Raw genomic sequence first — 20,993 nt, 5'->3', positions numbered from 1 at the left:
GATGGATTGATACAGTGGCTGCGATGATGGGCTCAAGTATAGCAGGGATTGTGGGGCTGGCGCGGGATCAGGCAGTGTTTCGTTCTGCTGTGCATGGGGTTGCTATGAGTCGGAAATGACTCAACGGCACTTAACAACAACAACTCACTAATTTCTGACTATGAGCACTATTCCCAGGTCCAGGGATAATCCAGGTGCTCCAGAACCTCCAACACATACAGGTCTTGCCACAACTGATGAAATGCCACACATCCAATCTTCTTGGACGGAGTAAATTTTCATGATTTGTGTATTTTTTATGTATGTATTAAAATATATCTGGAAATTTATACATAATATTTCCACCCCAACAGACAAATAAAGATCATATTTATAAAGATACTGATAATAAAAGCAATAATAACTTTAAAAAACTGAGGTATTAAACTTCCATCAGAACCAAATTAATGATGGAGTCATTGAAATGGAATCCCGTCATAAGTCAGGGGCTACCTGTTTCTTCATAAATAGAAAATGTATCCCAGATCTTGGTTAAACTCAAGGAAATTTATGGCTTATACTTTTTTGCTAACCTAAATTTTTATTACAAATATTTATCAGTAACATCAAAATTGATAACACACTAAGCTGTCTGAAACCAATCAGACTCACCACAGTAGAGACATTAAGAGATGGGTGTAAGCCTATATGACTATGAGACCAGAAGAACTAGATGGTGCCGGGCTACCACTGTCAACCACTCAGACGGGGATCTTATGCCGCAGATCCTGGATAGAGTGGAAGAACAATGTGGAACAAAACTTAAAATCATTAAAAAAAAAAGGGACCAGGTGCACTGCTCGGAAACCAAAGGAAGAGTTGCTATGAGTTGGGATCGACTCAACAGCGGTGAGTTTGGTTTGGTTTTGCTGGTCTGATAGAGAGCCTGATGGAACACCTGAGACTACGGCCCCTAGCTGCCCTTCACGTTTGGAACTGAACCCACTCCTGTGGCTTCCAGCCAAACAAAAGACAGGCATATGAACTGAACATTTACATTAGATAGGTCACTATGAGTTGGGTCCAAATCGATGGCACATAACAACAACAACAGATACACTCCTTGGAGAGATCAATCATGGGAGAATAGGACTGTGTATGCACAGGGAGACAGGTGGGGGACAGACGTCCATGGGAGGGAAGGACATAGGGAAGTGGTGGCTATGGAGAGGAAGTGGGAAGAAAGGCTATTGCATTGTGGGATACTGCAGTCAATGTCATGAGACAAAGTATATGTGAACTGTTGTATGGAAGATGAATTTTCTCCCTAAACTTTCACCCAAATCACAATAAAATTTAAAGAAGAAATGGCTGTGATCAATGTCTTAGCAACTGGGCCACTTATCTTAGATTGAGTTTACTTGTACAGAAACAAAAAAAGGAGATTTCAAATAAGTTATGAGCATGGATGATTTTTAAAAAGAAAGAATACTAAGGGAGTGAGAAAAACCACCTTAACTTGGAGCCTATGGTCCTTCCTGGCTTTCCTGAATTAAGAATAGTTCCTGCGAACTTGCAGGCCTCCTGGGGCTATTGATGTAGGTGTGTGCATCTTCCATTTCAAACCTACCCATCAGTACAGTGGTTAACAATTAATTTACCAGGGCTATTCTCCTACTTTTTAAGTTTTAACGTTTCTTTTTTAGAGAGAAAGAAAACTTGGGAAACAAAAGACTTTTCCAATGAAGAATACAAACACCAAATAGAAATCAGCTGTGTTCAATGAGAAACTTTCATGTAACAAAATATTTATGGCTTCAAAACAGTAAAAACTGATTCCAGTTAAAAGGCAGGTCCTCTTTAGATTTCTAGAACTTAGGTCTTTCTGAACAAAAATCTTCACTTGCAAGTGATAACAGTCAAATGTGAGACATTTAGTTTCAACAATCTTCCACTCAGTTCAGTTAATGGGCAGAAGCATAATATATAATATCCAATATGTAGACTATTAAAAGAGCTCTGGTGGTATAGTGTCTAAAGCACATGATCACTAACCAGAAGGCTGGCAGTTCAAACCCACCAGCCACTCCAGGAGGACCAGGAAATCTACTTCTGTAAAGATTTACCACCTCAGAACCCCAACTGGAGGTCGCTATGAGTTTTGGTTTATGTAGACTATCTAATCAATCATATTTCATTGATCATTAAAATATACATTCCAATACTAATAAAGTGCTAATGCACCTTAAAATGGACAGGTAAAAATTGACAGCTTTTGGTCCTGGGTGGTCCTGACACAGTGCATTGCTTATATATGTCCAAACTGGGACACACAGGTGCATATTCTCACATTCTTTCCTGTCCAAACAAATTTAAAAGAACATTTATAATAAGTGAAAAATAATTCCAAATGACAAGAACCTGTAATTGGTAGCATTTTTATTCCTTAGTGCTACGTATGTTTCTTACAACTGATGGCATTTTAGATTTGATGAAATAGGGCATAAATATATTTCAGATACAAACTAACTGTCCCTGACTGGAGATTCCAACACATAACAAACTGAGTACAAAGCTTTCCCACAGGCCACCATGACCTCCACACAACAGAATCCCAACCAGTTAAAGGTTTCTCTCTTACTAGCTACTATTCTTACTGTCCTATAGTTAGACATAAACTGTTCACAATGTTCTAAACATTTACTACATGTCCCTGCTGTATTTTCTCATGCTGTTCTCTCTTGCTAGAACTCATTATTCTCATATTGTTCTAGATTTTGAACCTTTATCTTTCAAAGTCCATGTCAAATATCACCTTCCCTAATACCACCTTCTCTAATATTTGCATCTAGATGCGGTCTTGTCTCACCATCCTGAGAAGTCTATGTCCTTGTTAGCTGCTACAGAGTCAATTCAGATTTATGGTGACATCATGTGTGCAGAGTAGAACTGCCCCATAGGGTTTTCTCTGATGTAATTTTCATGGAAGCAGATCACTAGGTCTTTCTCTTGCAGAGCCCCTCAGTTAGCAATGGAGCACCTAACCTTTGTGCCACTAGGGCTCCTTCCTATGCCTATACTATCCATATTTTAAAAGTTACAGTTAAAAGGTCTGATGTCTTATGTACTGAGCTGATAAACCCAGGTTTTGTTGGCCCACACCATGTTTTTATTTTTGTTTATTTTTTACTTAAACCAACATTTTTTGGGGAAAAAAATCATGTTTTTGATTGTTGCATGCCCAGCTCCTTAGACACTGTAGTTTGTAAACCTTCCTTATCCAATTAAGAGACTAACTCAAAACTCACTGCTGTTGAATTGTTTCCAACTCATAGCGGCCCCTCCTTGAGTTTCCAAGGTGGTATCTCTACGTAAGTAGACTGCACAATCTTCCTGCCGAGGAGTGGCTGGTGGGTTTGAACCGCCAGCATTCTGGTTAGCAGTCAAATGCCTTAGGCACTATGCTACTAGAGCTCCTATTAAAAGACTAGACTTCAAGTAATTGCAGAAATATATCTTTGTAGATCCATAGTAGGTATTTCATAAGCATAGGTTGAAATGAATAGTCACTTTAAAAAAACTCATTCTAATAACATCACAGCTTTGGGGGATGCCCTGTAAAAGTCATATCTGAAAACTGTCTTGAACTATATCAAATTATGCAGCCAAGTTATTACATGGAATGGGAAACAAAAGTTTGAACTTTTATTTTATTGATATTGATAGATTTGTTTATTTTGTTTCACATTCATACTCAAGGGAGGAGACAGACAAAATATCTAGGAAGGGTTTACTGGAATCTCTACAGAAATAGTTAACACCATAGTTTGCAGAAATAGAATAGAAATAGTATGTTGTGGTTTCACACATGTTTCAGAATTATGTTTATGCATTGATAAAGAGTCATAAATATTGTATACTGTGGTAGTTCAGTTTGTGTGTCAACTTGGCTGGGCCTGGTTGAGTGGCTGGGCAGCTGGTTGTTTTAGAGCCAGTAGAATCAATGCTTCTTAATTTTAAATAGCAGAAAACCAAAAGCAACCTAGGAAGATGATCTCTATTTTTATGTCAACTAAAGAGATCAGTATCAAGGACCTACTGCATATGTGGATTCAGGGTATAAAGAGGAGGAAATCATAAACAATCATGATCTCTACCCTTGGCATTTAGACTATATTAATTTTCCCAGAGAAGCCATACAAAATAAGTTAAATGGATATCAATTCATGTGACCATATGCAAGTGTTCAAAAATTCTTTTTTTTTTTTTTTTTTTGAACCTCTTCCTCGAAGCAACCCTGATATTAAGTAGACATCTTGGCCAAACTGTTACTTGGTAGAATCTTCCAATTCTAGCTCAAAGAGTTGTAAACCTTTCTCAGAGTTTAAAAATAATAGAGGAATTGGAAGGGCCTCCACATGGATGTAATGCAGTGGTTCTCAAAGTGTGGTCCCTGAACCAGCAGCAGCAGCATCACCTGAGAACTTGTCAGAAATGAAAAATCTCAGACCCTACCACAGACCAACTGAATCAGAAACTCAGGGGATAGGGCCCAGAAAATTGTGTTTTAATGATACACACTTGAGTTTGAGAACCACTCATGTAATAAAACCTCTTACATATTGCTGAGAAGTTAAGACCCTTCACAAGATCATTCAATCAAACTAAAACTAAAATTCAACTAAGACATAGGTCTTCTGCTGCCCAATAAAATATTTTTCCGCCATACCAGGATAGGTATGTTCTGGTTACCTAGTGCCACTCTGACAAGAATACACCACAAATGAGATGGCCTTAACAAATAGAAGTTTATTCTCTTACAGTTTAGAGGTTTTAATTCTGAGTTCAAAGTGCCAGGCTCTAGGGGCTGAGTGAAAAACCCTCAGCCTTGGGCTTCAGCTCTGCCTCCAGCTCCCGGCCCACTGAAGCTAGAGGCTTTTCTTCACTCAGACAGCTGCTGGCTGCTGAGGCTACCAAGCCCAAGGTTGACAAGTAAAAAGGCACAGTCCCGATGTTACCAAACCACACAGCAGACCATTAATTCAAGTCCATTGTAAGTCCCAAGGTTGGCAGAGGATGGTAAGCTGCTGAACAATGACACGGCTACATGCAGGGTCTAAGTGTGTTATAAGCTAGAGACCATTTCCCAAGGCATCTGCTTATACACAGGAAGCAGACCACATTCCCTAAGGCAGCTAGCTACTCAGCTGCTCACAGTAGATTCTACCATGGAGTTGATTACCAGTCTCATCATGGGGAATACTACATCCAACTGCCCAGTCACTCAACCAGGCCCAGCCAAATTGACACACAAACTGAACTACCACAGTATACAATATTTATGACTCTTTATCAATGCATAAACATAATTCTGAAACATGTGTAAGACCACAAAGAAAGAATTATTGGTTTAAGGTATTTTATTGACCCATTTTCATATCTGAATCTCACTGGAGATCAAAATATATAGGAAAAGTAACAAAATTATTGCTCAAAACAATGCCATCAGTGCAAATTGGCAAGAATCTCAATTATGTATTGGTTACAGCCCAAGCTGGGCATTGTGTCAAATATTATTTTCTTTCTTTATAGTATGAATCTTCTCTACTAGAATGTAAGCTCTATGAAAACAAAAATTTTGTCTTCTTTATTAATTTCTATGTCCCCAATGCCTAGAACATTACCTTACACACAGGAAACACTCAAAAATTCCTCAATTTGAGTAAATGAATAAAATGAATTTAAATTTGATGTGTACTATTATTTAAACTACTATTTAAAGCAAAGATGTCACTTTGAAGACTAAGGTGTGCCTGACCCAAGCCAAGGTATTTTCAGTCACCTCATATGCACATGAAAGCTGGACAGTGAATAGGCAAGACTGGAGAACTGAAGGCTTTGAATTATGGTGTTGGTGAAGAATATTGAACATGCCATGGACCACCAGAAGAATGAATAAATTTATCTTGAGAGAAGCACAGAATGTTACTTAGAAGAAAGGAGGGAAAACCTTTGTCTCATGTACTTTGGAGGGACAAGTTTCTGGAAAAGGAAGGGCATCATGCTTGGTAAAGTGGAGGGTCAGCCTTCTTCACTTAATTGATTTTACAAGATTTGAGAGTAATGAAGACAGTAATGGAAATGACCATGACTTCATTAAACCAGAAAAAAAAAAAAAATCTTACTGCCATTGAGTCAATTCTGACTCACAGCAACCCCCTTTGGGTTTCCAAGGCAGTAAACCTTTATGGAAGTAGATTGCCCAGTCTTCCTTCCATGGAGTGGCTGGTGGGTTTGAACAGCCAACCTTCTGGTTAGTGTAACGTAATGCCTTAGGCACTAGGCCACCAGAGCTCCTTTGACTTTTATTAAATGCAACTTTATTCTGGAATCCCAAGGTTGAAGATAATCTTCTCTACAGCATCTGAACAGTCTTTAATAACAAACAAATATATTTCTCATTCTTAAAAAGAATATCTCCTTGTGATTATAGACACAGGAAGACAGACCTGGCTCACCACCCACACTGTGTGGTCCCCTTAAACCTTAGCAGCTGACATGAGCAACAATAAATCACTTGGTTTCTGTTGCTGGGGAGAATGTCCTTTGGAATTGGAGGGAAAGCAGAGAGCCAAGAGCTGAAAGTCACCCTCTCCAGTACTATTCTGTTGCCAGAATCAGGCTATTGTTATTGGCATTCACTTTTCCAAGAGAGAATGAATTATTTTGCTGCTGTTGACATATCAGCTGACAACCATTTTTTTCTTTAGTAACTTATGAACTCAGAACAGATTTTTCCCTCCACCACCACCCCTTTATTAAATATAATCATTGAGTATGCTGGTAAATGTACATACTGCTGGAAAACACTAACTGAATATATTGGTGCCACAGTTTAGGAAAGGGAAGGAATGCCTATTTCTCTTGCCCCAATCTTGCCAACTGATTCAGAGCAAGGAACAAAGAGAACCAGACTGAGACAGAAACACAATTGTAATCAATAGGCAGCCATCATGTTCTTCACTTCAATTTTCTTACCTGCAAATCTGTAAACTCATCTACTCATTCATTCTCTCCTTCCCATCAATCATACCACTGCCAAGGAATAATACAGGTGTTTTTCTTGCCCATTTTCTCTTTGGCAGAAACAATGAGCAAGCAAATTTCTAGAAACTCCTCTGCTGTCTAAAGAAGCTGCTTTATTACTGAAAACGCCAACAGGTTTTCTATGAAAACACTTGTAAACTGTGAGGCATCTCCCAAATGGTAATACATTTCATTTTGTTTTGAGTCTCTGCCCATTCTAAATTGTAGTATCTGATGTAGTTAGGTCATATTTTATGGATGCAAGCAAAGAAGTAAGTTTCAGTAGGAACAAACCTCCCAAGGATAAGTGGATAAATAGTACTGTCCCTCTCTTCTTAACTGCTTCTAACAAACTTTCAGAGGCACTAACCAAACAGGATTGCCAATTTGGATTGCCACAAAAATATGACAAAGGAATGATCTCTGTGAAGCTGCAAACAATAATGTCAGCACTACTCTTCCCATGTCTGTCTCTCTTCAGCCCCTCTCATCTGTCTGTGGTAACATGTTGTTGTTGTTAGGTACACTCAAGTCAGCTCCGACTCACAGCAATCTTATATACAACAGAATGAAACTGCTCAGTTGTGCACCAGCCTCACAATCCTTGCTACACCTGAGCCCATTGTTACAGCCACTGTGTCAATCCATCTCGTTGAGGGACTTTCTCTTTTCCGCTGACCTTCCACTTTACCAAGCATTCTCCAGGGAATGGTCACTTCTGACAACATGACCAACATATCACCTTCAAAATAGAACAGAATTAAAGAAATCTATAAACATCTACCCTATTGCACTAGGCTAGCATGAGATGAAAATAGAAAGGGGGTAGAATCATAACCCTCCAAAGATGTCCACATCCTAATCTGGAATCTGAGAATATTTTAGGTTACATGGCAAAGGAGAATTAAGGTTTCAGATGAGATCAATGTTGCTAATCAGCTAATTTAAAAATAGTCAGATTATCTAGGTGGGTTCAGTGTTACCTGTAGAGTCCTTTAAAAATGGAGATGTAACTACAAAGGCACAAAGAGATACAATGTTGCTTGCTTTGCAAGATGAAGGAAAGGAACTATAAAGCAAGGAATGTGGGAAGCCAAAAACAGAGATGGGATTATCTAGGAAAGAGGAGAGGAGTATCCTCTTATCTAATGGAATGAATTGCCATGACATACATGAGAGACCCACATGGTTCTTCAGAATTTACAAACATCAGAAACACTATTAACTTGGACAAAAAAGACAGAGATAGTGTAAAAGAAAGCAGCTAGACCCCAGAAAGTGTACAGGCAGGAAACAGATTAATAAAACAGCTCATCTGCACACATGTCTCATCCATACCGAATTTAGATGACTCAGATGGTGAGATGTGGTACTTTTGAGCTAATAAAATTTAGATGAGAATTTTGACTTTGTGATAACACTGTGATGGAATGAGACTTTGGGGACTATTGGATGAGGAGAATGTATTTTGCCTATGGGATATAAGCTTATCTTTGGGGGCCAGAGGATAGACTATGATAGGGAGAATAATGCCCCCCTTCTCATGATGTTCAAATCCTATTCTCTGGAACCTGTGAATCTGTTAGGTTGCATGGCAAAGGAAATTTAAGGTTGAGATGGAATTAAGGCTGCTAATCAGCTGACTTTTAAAATAGGTAGATTACCCTGGATTATCTAGGAGGAACTAATGTAACCAATCACAAGGGTCTTTAAAAGTGAAAGAGGGAGGCAAAGAGGAGAGTCAGAGAGAGATGTAACTACAGAAAAAGGGCTTTGAAGATGGAAGAAGGTGGCCATGAGTCAAAGAATGTAGTCTCTAGGAGCTGGTAAAAGCAAGGAAACACACTTCCCTAGACCCTCTAGAAGGAAACGTTCTCCCGCGGACCTACTGATTACAGCCCAGGATCATGCTGGACTTCTGATCTCCAGAACCATAATAAATCTGTGTTGCTTTAAACCATTAAATTTGTAGAAATTTGTGACAGAAAAATTAGAAAACAAACACACTAGACAAACCTGATATATTAATTCTTATATAATCCTATGAAGTACATACCATGATTATACCCATTTCATAGATGTAGGGCAAGAGAAATTAATGATTTGCAGAAAGTCACAGAGCTAGTAAGTGGTAGATACAGGACTGAAACCTATAAGGCCATTCTACTCTATTATATACAGGGTCTCTATGAGTCAGAATCCACTCAATGGCAGTGGGTTTGGTTTTGGGGTTTGACCTGGCTCCAGTGTCCACACCTTAGTACTTTATACTGTGAAAGACATAATATTACGTAGATACTTTATGGGAACCACATCACGTGATTAAGATCAAAGTTTTGTGGTAGAGATTCGAGTCATCATGTGGTCAATGCAAGTAAAGTAGTTTGTTGTAATATTTAATCAAGAATGAATGTAGTAGAATAGAGTCATATCAGGAGACAACAGAAAATCTAATTCAAGGCTTGACTGAATCTATAGAAGTAAACAAAATAAAAACATGCTTGTATGATCTCTCAATTGGTCAACCTTTCTCATTTCTTCCAGACCACCAACCCTATCCATTTTCTGCAACTTAGTTTCCATGGTTCAGTTCCTATAAAGTTACCCTGGCATCCCTCATGTGCCACCCCCGTACCTGGCTTTGATATGCCTTTCTGTATCAACTCTACTCCTTGAAACTTCATCCTGCTACTGAACACCAGAGACATGAATTTGACAAAGGGGATTTTATCAATGAATTATCTCCTTCTTACTCAATGTAAGGATTGTTGTTGTGTTGTTATGTGCCGTCGAGTCAAACCTGACTCATAGCGACCCCTCCTTGGGTTTCCGAGGCAGTATCACTACAGAAGTAGGATTGCCCAACCACGTAAGGATAGAGATGCAAAATCATAAAAGTTTATCATTGAATTTAAGATTTTACCCTTCTCCCAAAATGACCAATAAAATTCAATTGTAAATAAACACACGAAGAACAATTGTCACTTCTAGAGTAAAGATGCTATACTGAAATTTAAGAGATAATGGTTAATGAATAGACAGCTTATTTCTTAGACAGCACTTCATTGATCATGTCTGAGTACCAGCCTAGTCCTTTACAAAGCTTTAAAAAAATACAAACACTACAATGGCCATGAACTAGACATTAAAAACTATTATTAAAAAAATCTTATCTTTCTAATAAAATTATGGCTTCACCAAGTATTACCAAAAACCAAACCAAACACACTGCCGTCAAGTCGGATCTGACTCATAATAACCCCTCCCCTTGGGTTTCCAAGGCAGTAGCACAACAGAAGTTGATTGCCCAACACTCCTTCCGAGGAGTAGCCAGTGGGTTTGAACCACCAGCCTTCTTGTCAGCAGTCTAATGCCTTAGGCACTGAACTACCGGAGCTCCTCTCAAGTATTAGCTTAATATTATATGTTTATTTGGCAGGAAAATTTGGGTGGAGGTGTGCCAGAACACTGGGAGAGTTTAACTATACTACGAAAGACGCATAATTTAAGACTGCAATCTTCTGCTGTGATTAAGAAATTCAGTTGTTTCTATCACAAAACAATGTTTGTCCCACTGACAACATAAATTTTACTTTTTTTTTTCTTTTTAAGTTCACAAAACACCAAGCGTTCAATTTTCTAAATAGTTCATGTAGAATCACAATTTTATTAAGCTCTGAACCAAAAAAGTCACTGAAATATGTGTCCATGTGACACCTTGAATAAGCTAAATTCTTCTGTTTTGGTTTATTAGGGCTACATTAAGGATGGAAGAAATTTTTGTAGCATGAACATTTCACAGCAAAGATGATACTTAATACCTGTACTAAGTTTTGTTGTCATGGGAACCATCTAGAAGAAACCATTTGAATGCCAAAATTTCAAACCCCTTAAAACACTGCCTTAACGTCTGGCTTTACTTATAACTTGGAAATCCAAACTGCAGTAACCACTTTTATTTTTTAAAAATATATAATCCCAGCTGCTTAAAAAAAAAAAAAAGGTATTGACTTCATCCTTTGAGAAGACTTGAATTACCTCTCCATGAAAGATTCTGACACTAGAGCATACCAACTTAGAAAATTCTGCTGCCTAGCAGGTAGCCATGGAAACAGAAGTATACACAATGAGCATGCACCAAAGCTAGAGTGTATAAGACCAGAGCTGAGAAGGTTGGCATCTGTATTTACAGCTGCTGTCTCTTCTTTTATTTCTGGTGGTACTTTAAAAGAAATTCAGCTAACTCCATATTTATATTTACCTGGAAATCATTATTAACATATCAAAAAACTTTCCCCAGAAAATTATATTAAAGAAATAAAAATTCAAGTGGAGAGAAGTAAGGAAACCTTATTCCCAATTAGTTGGAAGCATATGTTTACAATTTTTTCAAGTTTCACTGGCCTAACTGACTCAAAGTAGTCCACAGAAACACAACGACCATAGCAGAGCTCACTGAGAGATCTAGACATTGTATTTTTTTAAGAAATCAAATAACAAAGGCTTCCGCAAACCCAACCCTGTTGTTGTTGTTGTTGTGTGCCATCGTGTTGGCCCCGACTCATAGCGACCCCTCCTTGGGTTTCCAAGGCAGTATCACTACAGAAGTAGATTACCCCATCTTCCTTCCGAGGAGTGGCTGGTGGGTTTGAACCGCCAGCCTTCTGGTTAGCAGTCAAGTACCTTAGCCACTATGCTACCAGAGCTCCCAACCCAACCCTAAGTCACCTTATTTTAAACTTATCTCCAAGTACACTACTCTATGAATCCCATACTCCAGCTAAACAAGTGTACTTATCCTTCCATGAATACGCTTTGTGCCCCCTACACTGGCTCTCACGGTACCCACCACCTAAATGCCCTCTGAATCTTCCTCAAAGAGTAAACTATTTACAAAACAATGACCAGTCTCCACTTGGCAAGAGTAATTTCTGAGTTTACATAACTATTATATTCATATTGCTTATTTGAGATTTACTCTATGTGCTCCAAAGTCTTACTTCTCCATAAGAATATTGATCAATTAAGTCTGGGAGTCATGATCTAAAAGCTAGTTCTCAAAAGTGACTTGGATGACAACTTTGAGAATGGAAGGAAAAGTAGAAAAATTAAGGATTTTTTTTATTTTGACTAATTAACCTAACAATATTCAAAACCTTTAAGCATATCAAGCCAAACTGTTTCAGACACCACTCGAATAGGAATTTTTAAAAGCATACAGGTAAATTCATGGCAGAGATGAACAACTCTTGAGAATACAAAACCAAAAAACCAAATTCATGGCTGTCAAGTCAAATCCAACTTATAGTGACCCTCCTTGGGCTTCTGAGGCAGTATCTCTATGGAAGTAGATTGCGCAGGCTTCCTTCCAATGAGTAGTTGGTGGGTTTGAATCTCCAGCCTTCTGGTTAGCAGTCAGATGATTTAGGCACTATGCCACCAGAACATCTGAGATAAAACAATTCATTTACATGGACACTTACTAGTGTCAAGAAATCCTTAAAATACTGCCTATGACCTGGAGAATATGATTCTTCTTTAAAAAAAAAAAAAAAAAGTAATTAAAGATGTTTTCCTCCCTGAAGCTTTCTCCAGACAGTTTGACAAAATGTACACATACAAAATGAAATAGGATACTTGCACATGAAGTAATAATTGCATCTAGAGAATAATAAAAGCTTTGAAAGTAACTATTTTAACAGTTTTGGACATAAGTTTAGAAACTTTTATTTAAAGCCATAAGAAAATAGAATATCTAAACTTTAATGGTCCGTTTTACAAGAGAAAAAGTTACAGTTCTGTCAAGTCCAGAAGTGTACCTTGCATAATTTGGTATTCCAGCTGTCCACTGGACATCTCTACCAAGTACCTGAATGCAACAAATTCAAAGCTTAAATGATCACCCATTCCACATTCACATTCACGCACGGGCACACACACACACACGAACTGCTCCTTTGCTCACATTTCCTATTTCAGTTAAAAGAGACAACAACCTTGATTGTTCTCCTAAATTCAATCCCTAAATCCAAAAATCTCAATAGGGAACCAGCCTAATGCAAAACAGAGTATGAATTTAATTATAAAGGATTTCTTATTAGTTATATAACCCTTAAGCAAAATATTTAATTATATTAAGTCTCAGTTTCGCAGTTTGTATAGTAAAGATTTAAAACCCTTCTCACTAGTCTTTTAAGAAGTTTTTTTTTTTTTTTTTAATAAATAAATAACAAAAATGCAAGCTTTACCTATAAATAGGTTTTGCAGAATTCTTCTATCTTGCTTTCTTGGGTCACAAGACACATGACTAAGCTAATGATTATAAGAAATACTATAATTAGAACAAAACTATTTCATTTTGTTTAATCTACTATTTCCCAAATATTTCCCTATAGTATCCCTTTTTAAGGAATGTACTAATATTTCTCCAAAAAAAAAAAAAAAAAAAAAAATCAGTTGAGAAATACTAACTTATGTCATGGGGCTGTCATGAAGTTTATATGTATTATTTAAAGCTTATGCTATATCATAAACATCCCATATAAATTCAAACCCCCTCTTCTTTTGTAATCAATTCTATTGCCTAATAGTGGGAAACCAGTGAGAACCAAACCTCAACAGGACTGCCTTGTTTTCCCAGGTCTCACAAGTGTTTTGCCTGTGACAGGGTGTACTCTAACCACTTACCTATCTCCTTGTTTAGTGGGAAATATTTGAGTTTTCCTTCTCTGACAGATTTCCACCTTATGCAGGTTCCAGCTTTTACAGATTTTACTATCTCATTCCTGACCTCTTTTGTTCCCATTTCTGTTACCACAGTTCATCTTTAACTTGGATCATGGACAAAACTTTCCAAACACTCTACTCTGACCTCTTCAGCTGATCTTCCACCTAGAAATCTTTCTGAAATATAAATATGAACATTGTCATCCAGGAAAGAACAAATTTCTTAGGATGCATACCCTTCTCAATTTGATCCCAACTCCTTTTCCAGTATCTTGGCATGCCCCTCTCTATTTGAGATGATTTTTGCATAGTTCTCGAGGCAGTGTTCACACTGTAATTCCTGATGGTCCCAGGAGCTAGTTTCTGTTTCTGAAATACATGTGCTTTCAGGGCTCTGCCTTTTCATGTGTCACTCCCTTGGTTTGTAAAAGCCACCCCACACCCATCCCTTTCTCCATCTGGCGAACAATTAATCCTTCAAAGCCAATTGAAATGTCACTTCTTCTATGAGGTCTTCCAGAATGAGTTAGTCACAACTTCTGTGGACCCTCATGGCACACTGCTCTCAACTGTATCCTGTGGAACCATTAAACCTTGGGAACAAAAGTGAAAAGATATAAACAATGATTTTAAAATGACTAATTCCTAAAGAGCTTTTCCCACCAAAATTTCAGTCACTCCATAGCTTCTCTTGATATATACATACAAAGATGAACACACATACACAAGTAAGTAAGATCTAGGAAAATACTGGGAACAAAGAGGCTTAACACAAACAAATAAGTTCAGAAACTGTTAGATTTTATCCAAATGAATCAGATTTGATCTCATTTTGAAATACCTGATGGTGTCTTGACAACTTTTAAATGTCAAAAGACTTTCAGGGAATAGCCAAAAAATTTTAAGATTCTCACAAGTTTCCAAAATATAATTTCTAAATTATAACAAGTCTTCTCTTTATACGTGTATAAAACTTTTAAAATTCAATGGGGAAATAAATCTCCATTTCAAAAATTAACTTTGAAATTGTGAAATAAAAACATATGCTATTTCCAGGCACTGGTCATAATAATAATAGCTACCATTTGCTGACAGCCTAGTGCCAGGACTGCTCTGGGCACTCCCAGTAGATTCCTGCATTTAATCTTGAAGCCAACCTATGAGTAGGAATCATTATTCCTATTTCACAGATAAGGAAGCTGGTTAAAGAGGTTAAGCAAACCCAGCTAGACACAGCTTGATGAGGACTCAAATCCAAACCCTCTGATGTCCTAGGCCACCCACATATTCACATAAGCTACAATGCATTACCAACAAACTAGACCAAGTGAAGTGAAAGAGCAAATAACCACACTAGCGCAAACTGTCAAATTCAAAGGAATATTCTTCTTTCACCAGGTCACTGAATATCAGCCATTAACTTTATTTATTTATTTAAAGAGCTTGTTTTACATTCAATGTTATGTGTACATTTAGTTTCACTCCCCATTTACCATGCCCAACCCTAACCCAGTCTCCTCCCCTCCCTGTCCAGTAATCCTCCCCCTGTGCCCCTCATAGTTATGCACTCCTGTTTGTCCTGCATTTCGGCAATTTGAATGTTGCCCCTCTGGTGCCCCATGGTCTATTATTGCTCTAAGGGATATATTACCATGGAGTATGTGGGTGCATCATCCTGGGTTGAGTGGTCTACATGTACATCTTGTTAACCATTGGGCTGAGGGCCAGCCCCTAGGAGTGAGTTTTATTCGAGGTGCAGAATGCATTCCAGGACCATAGTACTAGGAGTCTCATCAGACTCCATCTGACTAGTAATTCTGGTCATTACTGAGTTTTTGGATTTTGTTCCACATTTTCCCTCCCACTCTATCCAGGATCTCCAGATTTGATCCTTTCCTGAGTGGTTGGCATTGGCAGCCGGGTACTATCTAGTTCTTCTGATCTCAAGGGCCATCGTGTCCTAGGGCTGATTGCTTCCAAATGCCCTTGTTTTTTCACACTCTTCTTCACTTCTGATGCTAGGAGACCATTAGATGCATCTTAGATGGCCACTTGAAAACTTTTCAGACTTCAGTTGCTACTCGCCAATGTAGGATGTAGAACAAGAGCCCTTAACTTTAGATCTATATACCAATTTACTGCTAAAAGAAGTTATCAAAATTATGTTTCTTCTTGTTGTTGTTAGGTGCCATTGAGTCATCTCCAACTCATAGTGACCATATGCACAGCAGAACGAAATACCGCCCGGTCCTGAGCCAGCTCCACAATGCTTGCTACACTTGAGCCTAGTGCCGCCACCACCATGTCAATCCACCTCCTTGAGGGCCTTCCCCTCTTTCGTTGACCCTCCACCTTACCAAGCATGACATCCTTCTCCAGGGAATCATCCCTTCTGACAACATGACCAAAATAGGTGAGATGAAGTCTGGCCATTCTCGCTTCCAAGGAGCATTCAGCTGCACTTCCTCCAGGACAGACGTGTTAGTTCTTTTAGCAGTCCATGGTACTTTCAGCATTCTTCACCAACACCACCACTCAAAAGCATCAACTCTTCTTCGGTCTTCTTTATTCATTGTCAAGCTCCCATATGCATATGAGGCGACTGAAAATACCATGGCTTGTATCAGGCTCACCATAGTCCTCAAGGCAACATCTTTGCTCTTCAGCACTTGAAGGAGGTCCTTTGCAGTTGACTTGCCCAGTGCTATATGTCCTCTGATGTCCTGACTGCTGCTTCCATTGGTTACTGATTGTAGAACCAAGCAATGTGAGGTCTTTGACAATTTCAATCTTCTCTCCATTTATTGTAATGCTGTTTATAGTTTCAGTTTTGAGGATTTTTGTTTTCTATATATTGAGACGTAATTGATACTGCAGACTGTATTCTTCAATCTTCATCAGTAAGTACTTCAAGTCATCCTCACTTTTAGCAAGCAAAGTTGTGTTGTCAGTGTAGCGCAGACTGTTAATGAATCTTCCTCCAGTCCTGATTCCATGTTCTTCTTCACAGTCCAGCTTCTCAGATTATTTGCTCAGCATACAAATTGAATAAGTATGGTGAAAGGATACAACCCTGACGCACTCCTTTCTTGATTTGAAACCACGCAGTGTTCCCTTTTTCTGTTTCAACAACAGCCTCCTGGTCTATATACAGGTTCTTCATGGGTACAATTAAGTGTTCTGGAATTCCCATTCTTCTCAACGTTATCCACAATTTGTTATGATCCACACAATCAAATGCTTTTGCATAGTCAATAAAACACAGGTAAACACCTTTCTGGTATTTTTTACTTTGACCAAGCTCCATCTGACATCAGCAGTGATATCCCTTGTTTCATGTCCTCTTCTGGATCCAGCCTGCACCTCTGGAAGTTCTCTGTCAATATATTGCTGCAATTGTTTTTGAATTATCTTCAGTAAGATTTTACTTGCATGTGATATTAATGATATTATTTGATAATTTCCACATTCTGTGGGATCACCTTTCTTTGGAATGGGTACAAATATGGATCTCTTCCAGTCAGTTGGCCAGATAGCTGTCTTCCAAATCTCTTGGCATAACTGAGAGAGTGCCTCCAGTGGGATATCCATATGTTGAAATATATCAATGGGTATTCCGGCAATTCCTGAAGCCTTGTTCCTCACCAATTCCCTCAGCACAGCTTCATCCTCTTCCCTCAATACCATTGGTTCTTGAACATATGCTACCTCCTGAAATGGATGAAGATCGACCAATTTTTTTTGGTACAGTGACTCTGTGTATCCTTCCATCTTCTCTTGATGCTTCCTGCATCATTCAATATTTTGCCCATAGAATCTTTCAATATTGCAACTCAACTCTGAAATTTTTTCTTTAAAAAAGCAGTTCTTTCAGCTTGAGAAATGTTGAGCGTGTTCTTCCTTGGTCTATGTACAGGTTCCTCATGATTACTTCTTTATAAAGGGAAAACTGATAAAATTTCCTTAGAAACTTTTCTTATAAAGGCACATATCCTTAGAAACACTTCTTATAAAGGCACATATACACACACATGCCTCTGTATGTGTAAACCAGTTGCTGTCAAGTCGATTCCAAATCATCGTGGCCACTCATGTTGCAGAGTAGAACTATGCTCCATAGGGTTTTCATGGTTATGATCTTTCAGAAGGAGATCACAAGGCCTTTCTTCCAAGATGCCTCCTGGGTAGGTTTGAACCACTGACTTTTTGGCTACTGATTGCTTAACCATTTGTGCCACTCAGAGATTCCTTGTATGTGTGTATATACATATACATATTTTTTTCAATTTGGCAGAACTATAAACTCAACTTAGAAGGAGCTCAGTTCTCAGAATAAAGAAGTCTGTTAAGCTAAAATTTATAGTATCTCAAATACAAACAAGGGAGATAACAGTAGTGCAGTTCGTGTGAAAACTGTTGGGAAGCAAAAGTTCTTAAAATCCAGTTCTATTTTCTCTACTTCTTCCATCATATCAATGGTTCTCATCCTGGCTGAACATGAGAATTATGTTATGCTTTAAAAAAAGCATTCTTTTTACATTTCTCTACTACTGCTCAGCTCACCTCTCTTTGTCAAGTACTAGGTAATCATCAATAAAGAGTACTGTCCCTTTCTAGACTTTCAACTGCTAAATAAAAGTTTATTGAATAAAGGCAGAAAAAGAAAAAGAGTACTGTCCTTTAATAAATCTTTGGGGAATGCAAGAATTATTCTATAGCAAAACAATTACCTTGAATTCAACAACTTAAAATACATATTTATTTTCATGCAAGTCTCTCTTTAATAGAAATAAATTTATGATTTGTTCTTTTGTTCATAGATTTTTTTTAAAAATGCACCAGAAAATCACAGAAATATCTAATGGAAAGATGGCATTCTTAAGGAAATTTAGTCAATTATAAATATTCTCGACTGGCCAATATTTTCACTTCTGTGATGCTTCACCTGAGTTATTTAGTACTTAATTTTTCACAAGAATAAGATACTTAAGAAAAAACAGCATATGTAGAACTGAATAAATCAAGTATCAAATTCAATCACAGAACTTTGCACACTGTTCAAACTGGGTTTTTTTTTTTTTTATGACAGAAGGAAGTACTGTTCATCAAAACAATAAAAACAAATTAAAAATGCTGTGGAGTCAGCATATTAGTGAGCCAATATATATATTTGGTAAGTGCCTACAAATGTACCATTGACTACCCATTATGCCTCATACATACCACCATCACGCCTCATACAGCTTCACTCTATCTAATAGGGAATGAAGACAGCAAACAATTACAAGTGTGATAGATACTACAAATACAGGATGCTTTGGTGGCGTAGTGCCTAAGGCATTTATTTGATTGCTAACCAGAAGGCAATCTTCTTGGAAGGAAGACTAGGCAATCTACTTCCACAGAGATACCACCTCGGAAAACCAAGGAACGGTGGCTATGAGTCCATCTGAGTCAACAGCAGTGAGTTTGGTTTTGTTTTCGTTTTGGAACTGAATAACAAGGAGTTTAGTCCGGTGGGAGCTTTTCTGTAGAAGAGATCTATGAGATAAGATCGGAAGTGTGAACAAAAGTTAAGAAGACAAAGTAGGAAGAAATAGAAAACAAGAAGTTTCTAGGTGGAAGACACAATCGATACAAAGGTCTGGAGGCTACAAGGAGAAGTAAAACATGGCTGGAGAAGAGAGCAGGCATGCGGGGGAGGGACGGTGTGGCTGACATGGTGATGATCCAACCAGATGCCTCTTAAGGAATCAGGAGCTAATTCCCCAAGGATGCTGGGAGTGTTGCTGGCCAAGAGCTCTCAAATGTCATCCTTCTTTGGGGATTTCCTCTGCTCAAGATAACTGCTCTGCTTGGTTGTGCCTCCTTCTAGGTATAGCCACATGTGGTGACTATTCAATCCAAGGCCATAACCCCTCACTCCAATGTAGAATAGCCCAGTGGCTCTCATTGGGACTTTATCTGATCATGCTTTCTGGTCCTCCTTTCCTTCCACAGGTCATTTTCTTTTTCTTTTTTTTTAATTATATATATATATTAATTATATATATATATATTTTTTTTTTTTTTTTAATTATATATATATATATATATATATATATATATTTTTTTTTTGCAGTGTTTCCACAGGAGCTCTGGTAGCATAGTGGCTAAAGCACTTGACTGCTAACCAGAAGGCTGGCGGTTCAAACCCACCAGCCACTCCTCGGAAGGAAGGTTGGGCAATCCTATTTCCGTAGTGATACTGCCTCGGAAACCCAAGGAGGGGTCGCTGTGAGTTGGGGCTAACTCGACAGCACATAACAACAACAACAGCAGTGTTTCCACAGGTCTTGATCCCAAACTCATTCTCCAAGTGGCTTGCTCATTAAACTCCCTCTCAAAGTCTGTTTTCCAATCCTGCAAACTGGTATGAGTCGGGGTAATGGCTAAAAGATAGAGAGGGAACAGGGCCCTAGTTTGAATTCAGCCTAAAGATTTTGAAATAAAGGAGTGACAAGATTACTAATAACATGCTTAGAAGGGAGTCCAAAAGTAAGATAAGAGAACACAAAGAGAGGATATCAGGAAAAAAATAACCTCTCACTATATAATTTCTCCCCAAACTTTTGGGGCTGATGATTATCAGGGTTGCCCTACCCAAAGCACTTGACTGCTAACCAGAAGACTGGCGGTTCAAACCCACCAGCTACTCCTTGGAAGGAAGTCTGGACAATCTACTTTGGTAGTGACACCACCTTGGAAGCCCAAGGAGGGGGTCACTATGAGTCAGATCCGACTCAATGGCATTGAGTTTGGTTTGGTTTGCTTAAGATGGTAGGTATTCAAGTAGCCCTGATGTGGCAGTGGTTAAAGTATTCAGCTGCTAAGTGAGAGACTGGCAGTTTGAACCCACCAGCCACTCTGTGGGAGAAAGATGTAGCCATCTGCTTCTGTAAACGTTGTTGTTGTTGTTGTTGTTGTTGTTGTTATGTGCCATCGAGACAGCCTTGGAAATCCTATGGGTTAGTTCTACATTGTCCTATAGACTCACTATGAGTTGGAATCAACTCAGTAGTAACAGGTTTGGGTTTTTGCAAATAGTATTCATTGAAAAATATTTATATGGAACTACATGAAGAGAGGAGTGTTCAGCCAGGGGGCAGTTTAAGCATAGGCACTGAAAATAGCAAAACAATTACCTTGAATTCAACAACTTA

The 20,993-nt window shown here is 38.4% G+C and overlaps 1 protein-coding gene across 1 annotated transcript in view; it reads right to left on the bottom strand.

The window, feature by feature from the left end:
- The window catches only part of BICC1 (BicC family RNA binding protein 1), a 367,817-nt gene that overhangs the window by 102,107 nt on the left and 244,717 nt on the right, over positions 1 to 20,993 (bottom strand). Inside the window, 1 exon segment of the mRNA XM_007958861.1 lies at positions 747 to 752. Within this exon segment, the coding sequence (XP_007957052.1) occupies positions 747 to 752 (6 nt within the window).

Source organism: Orycteropus afer, unplaced genomic scaffold (genome assembly GCF_000298275.1).
Source record: "Orycteropus afer afer isolate SDZICR_OR568_19922 unplaced genomic scaffold, OryAfe1.0 scaffold00016, whole genome shotgun sequence".
Classification (NCBI taxonomy): Eukaryota; Metazoa; Chordata; class Mammalia; order Tubulidentata; family Orycteropodidae; genus Orycteropus; species Orycteropus afer.
Note: the sequence above shows the minus strand (reverse complement) of the source record. Positions and strands in the feature narration are given on the sequence as shown.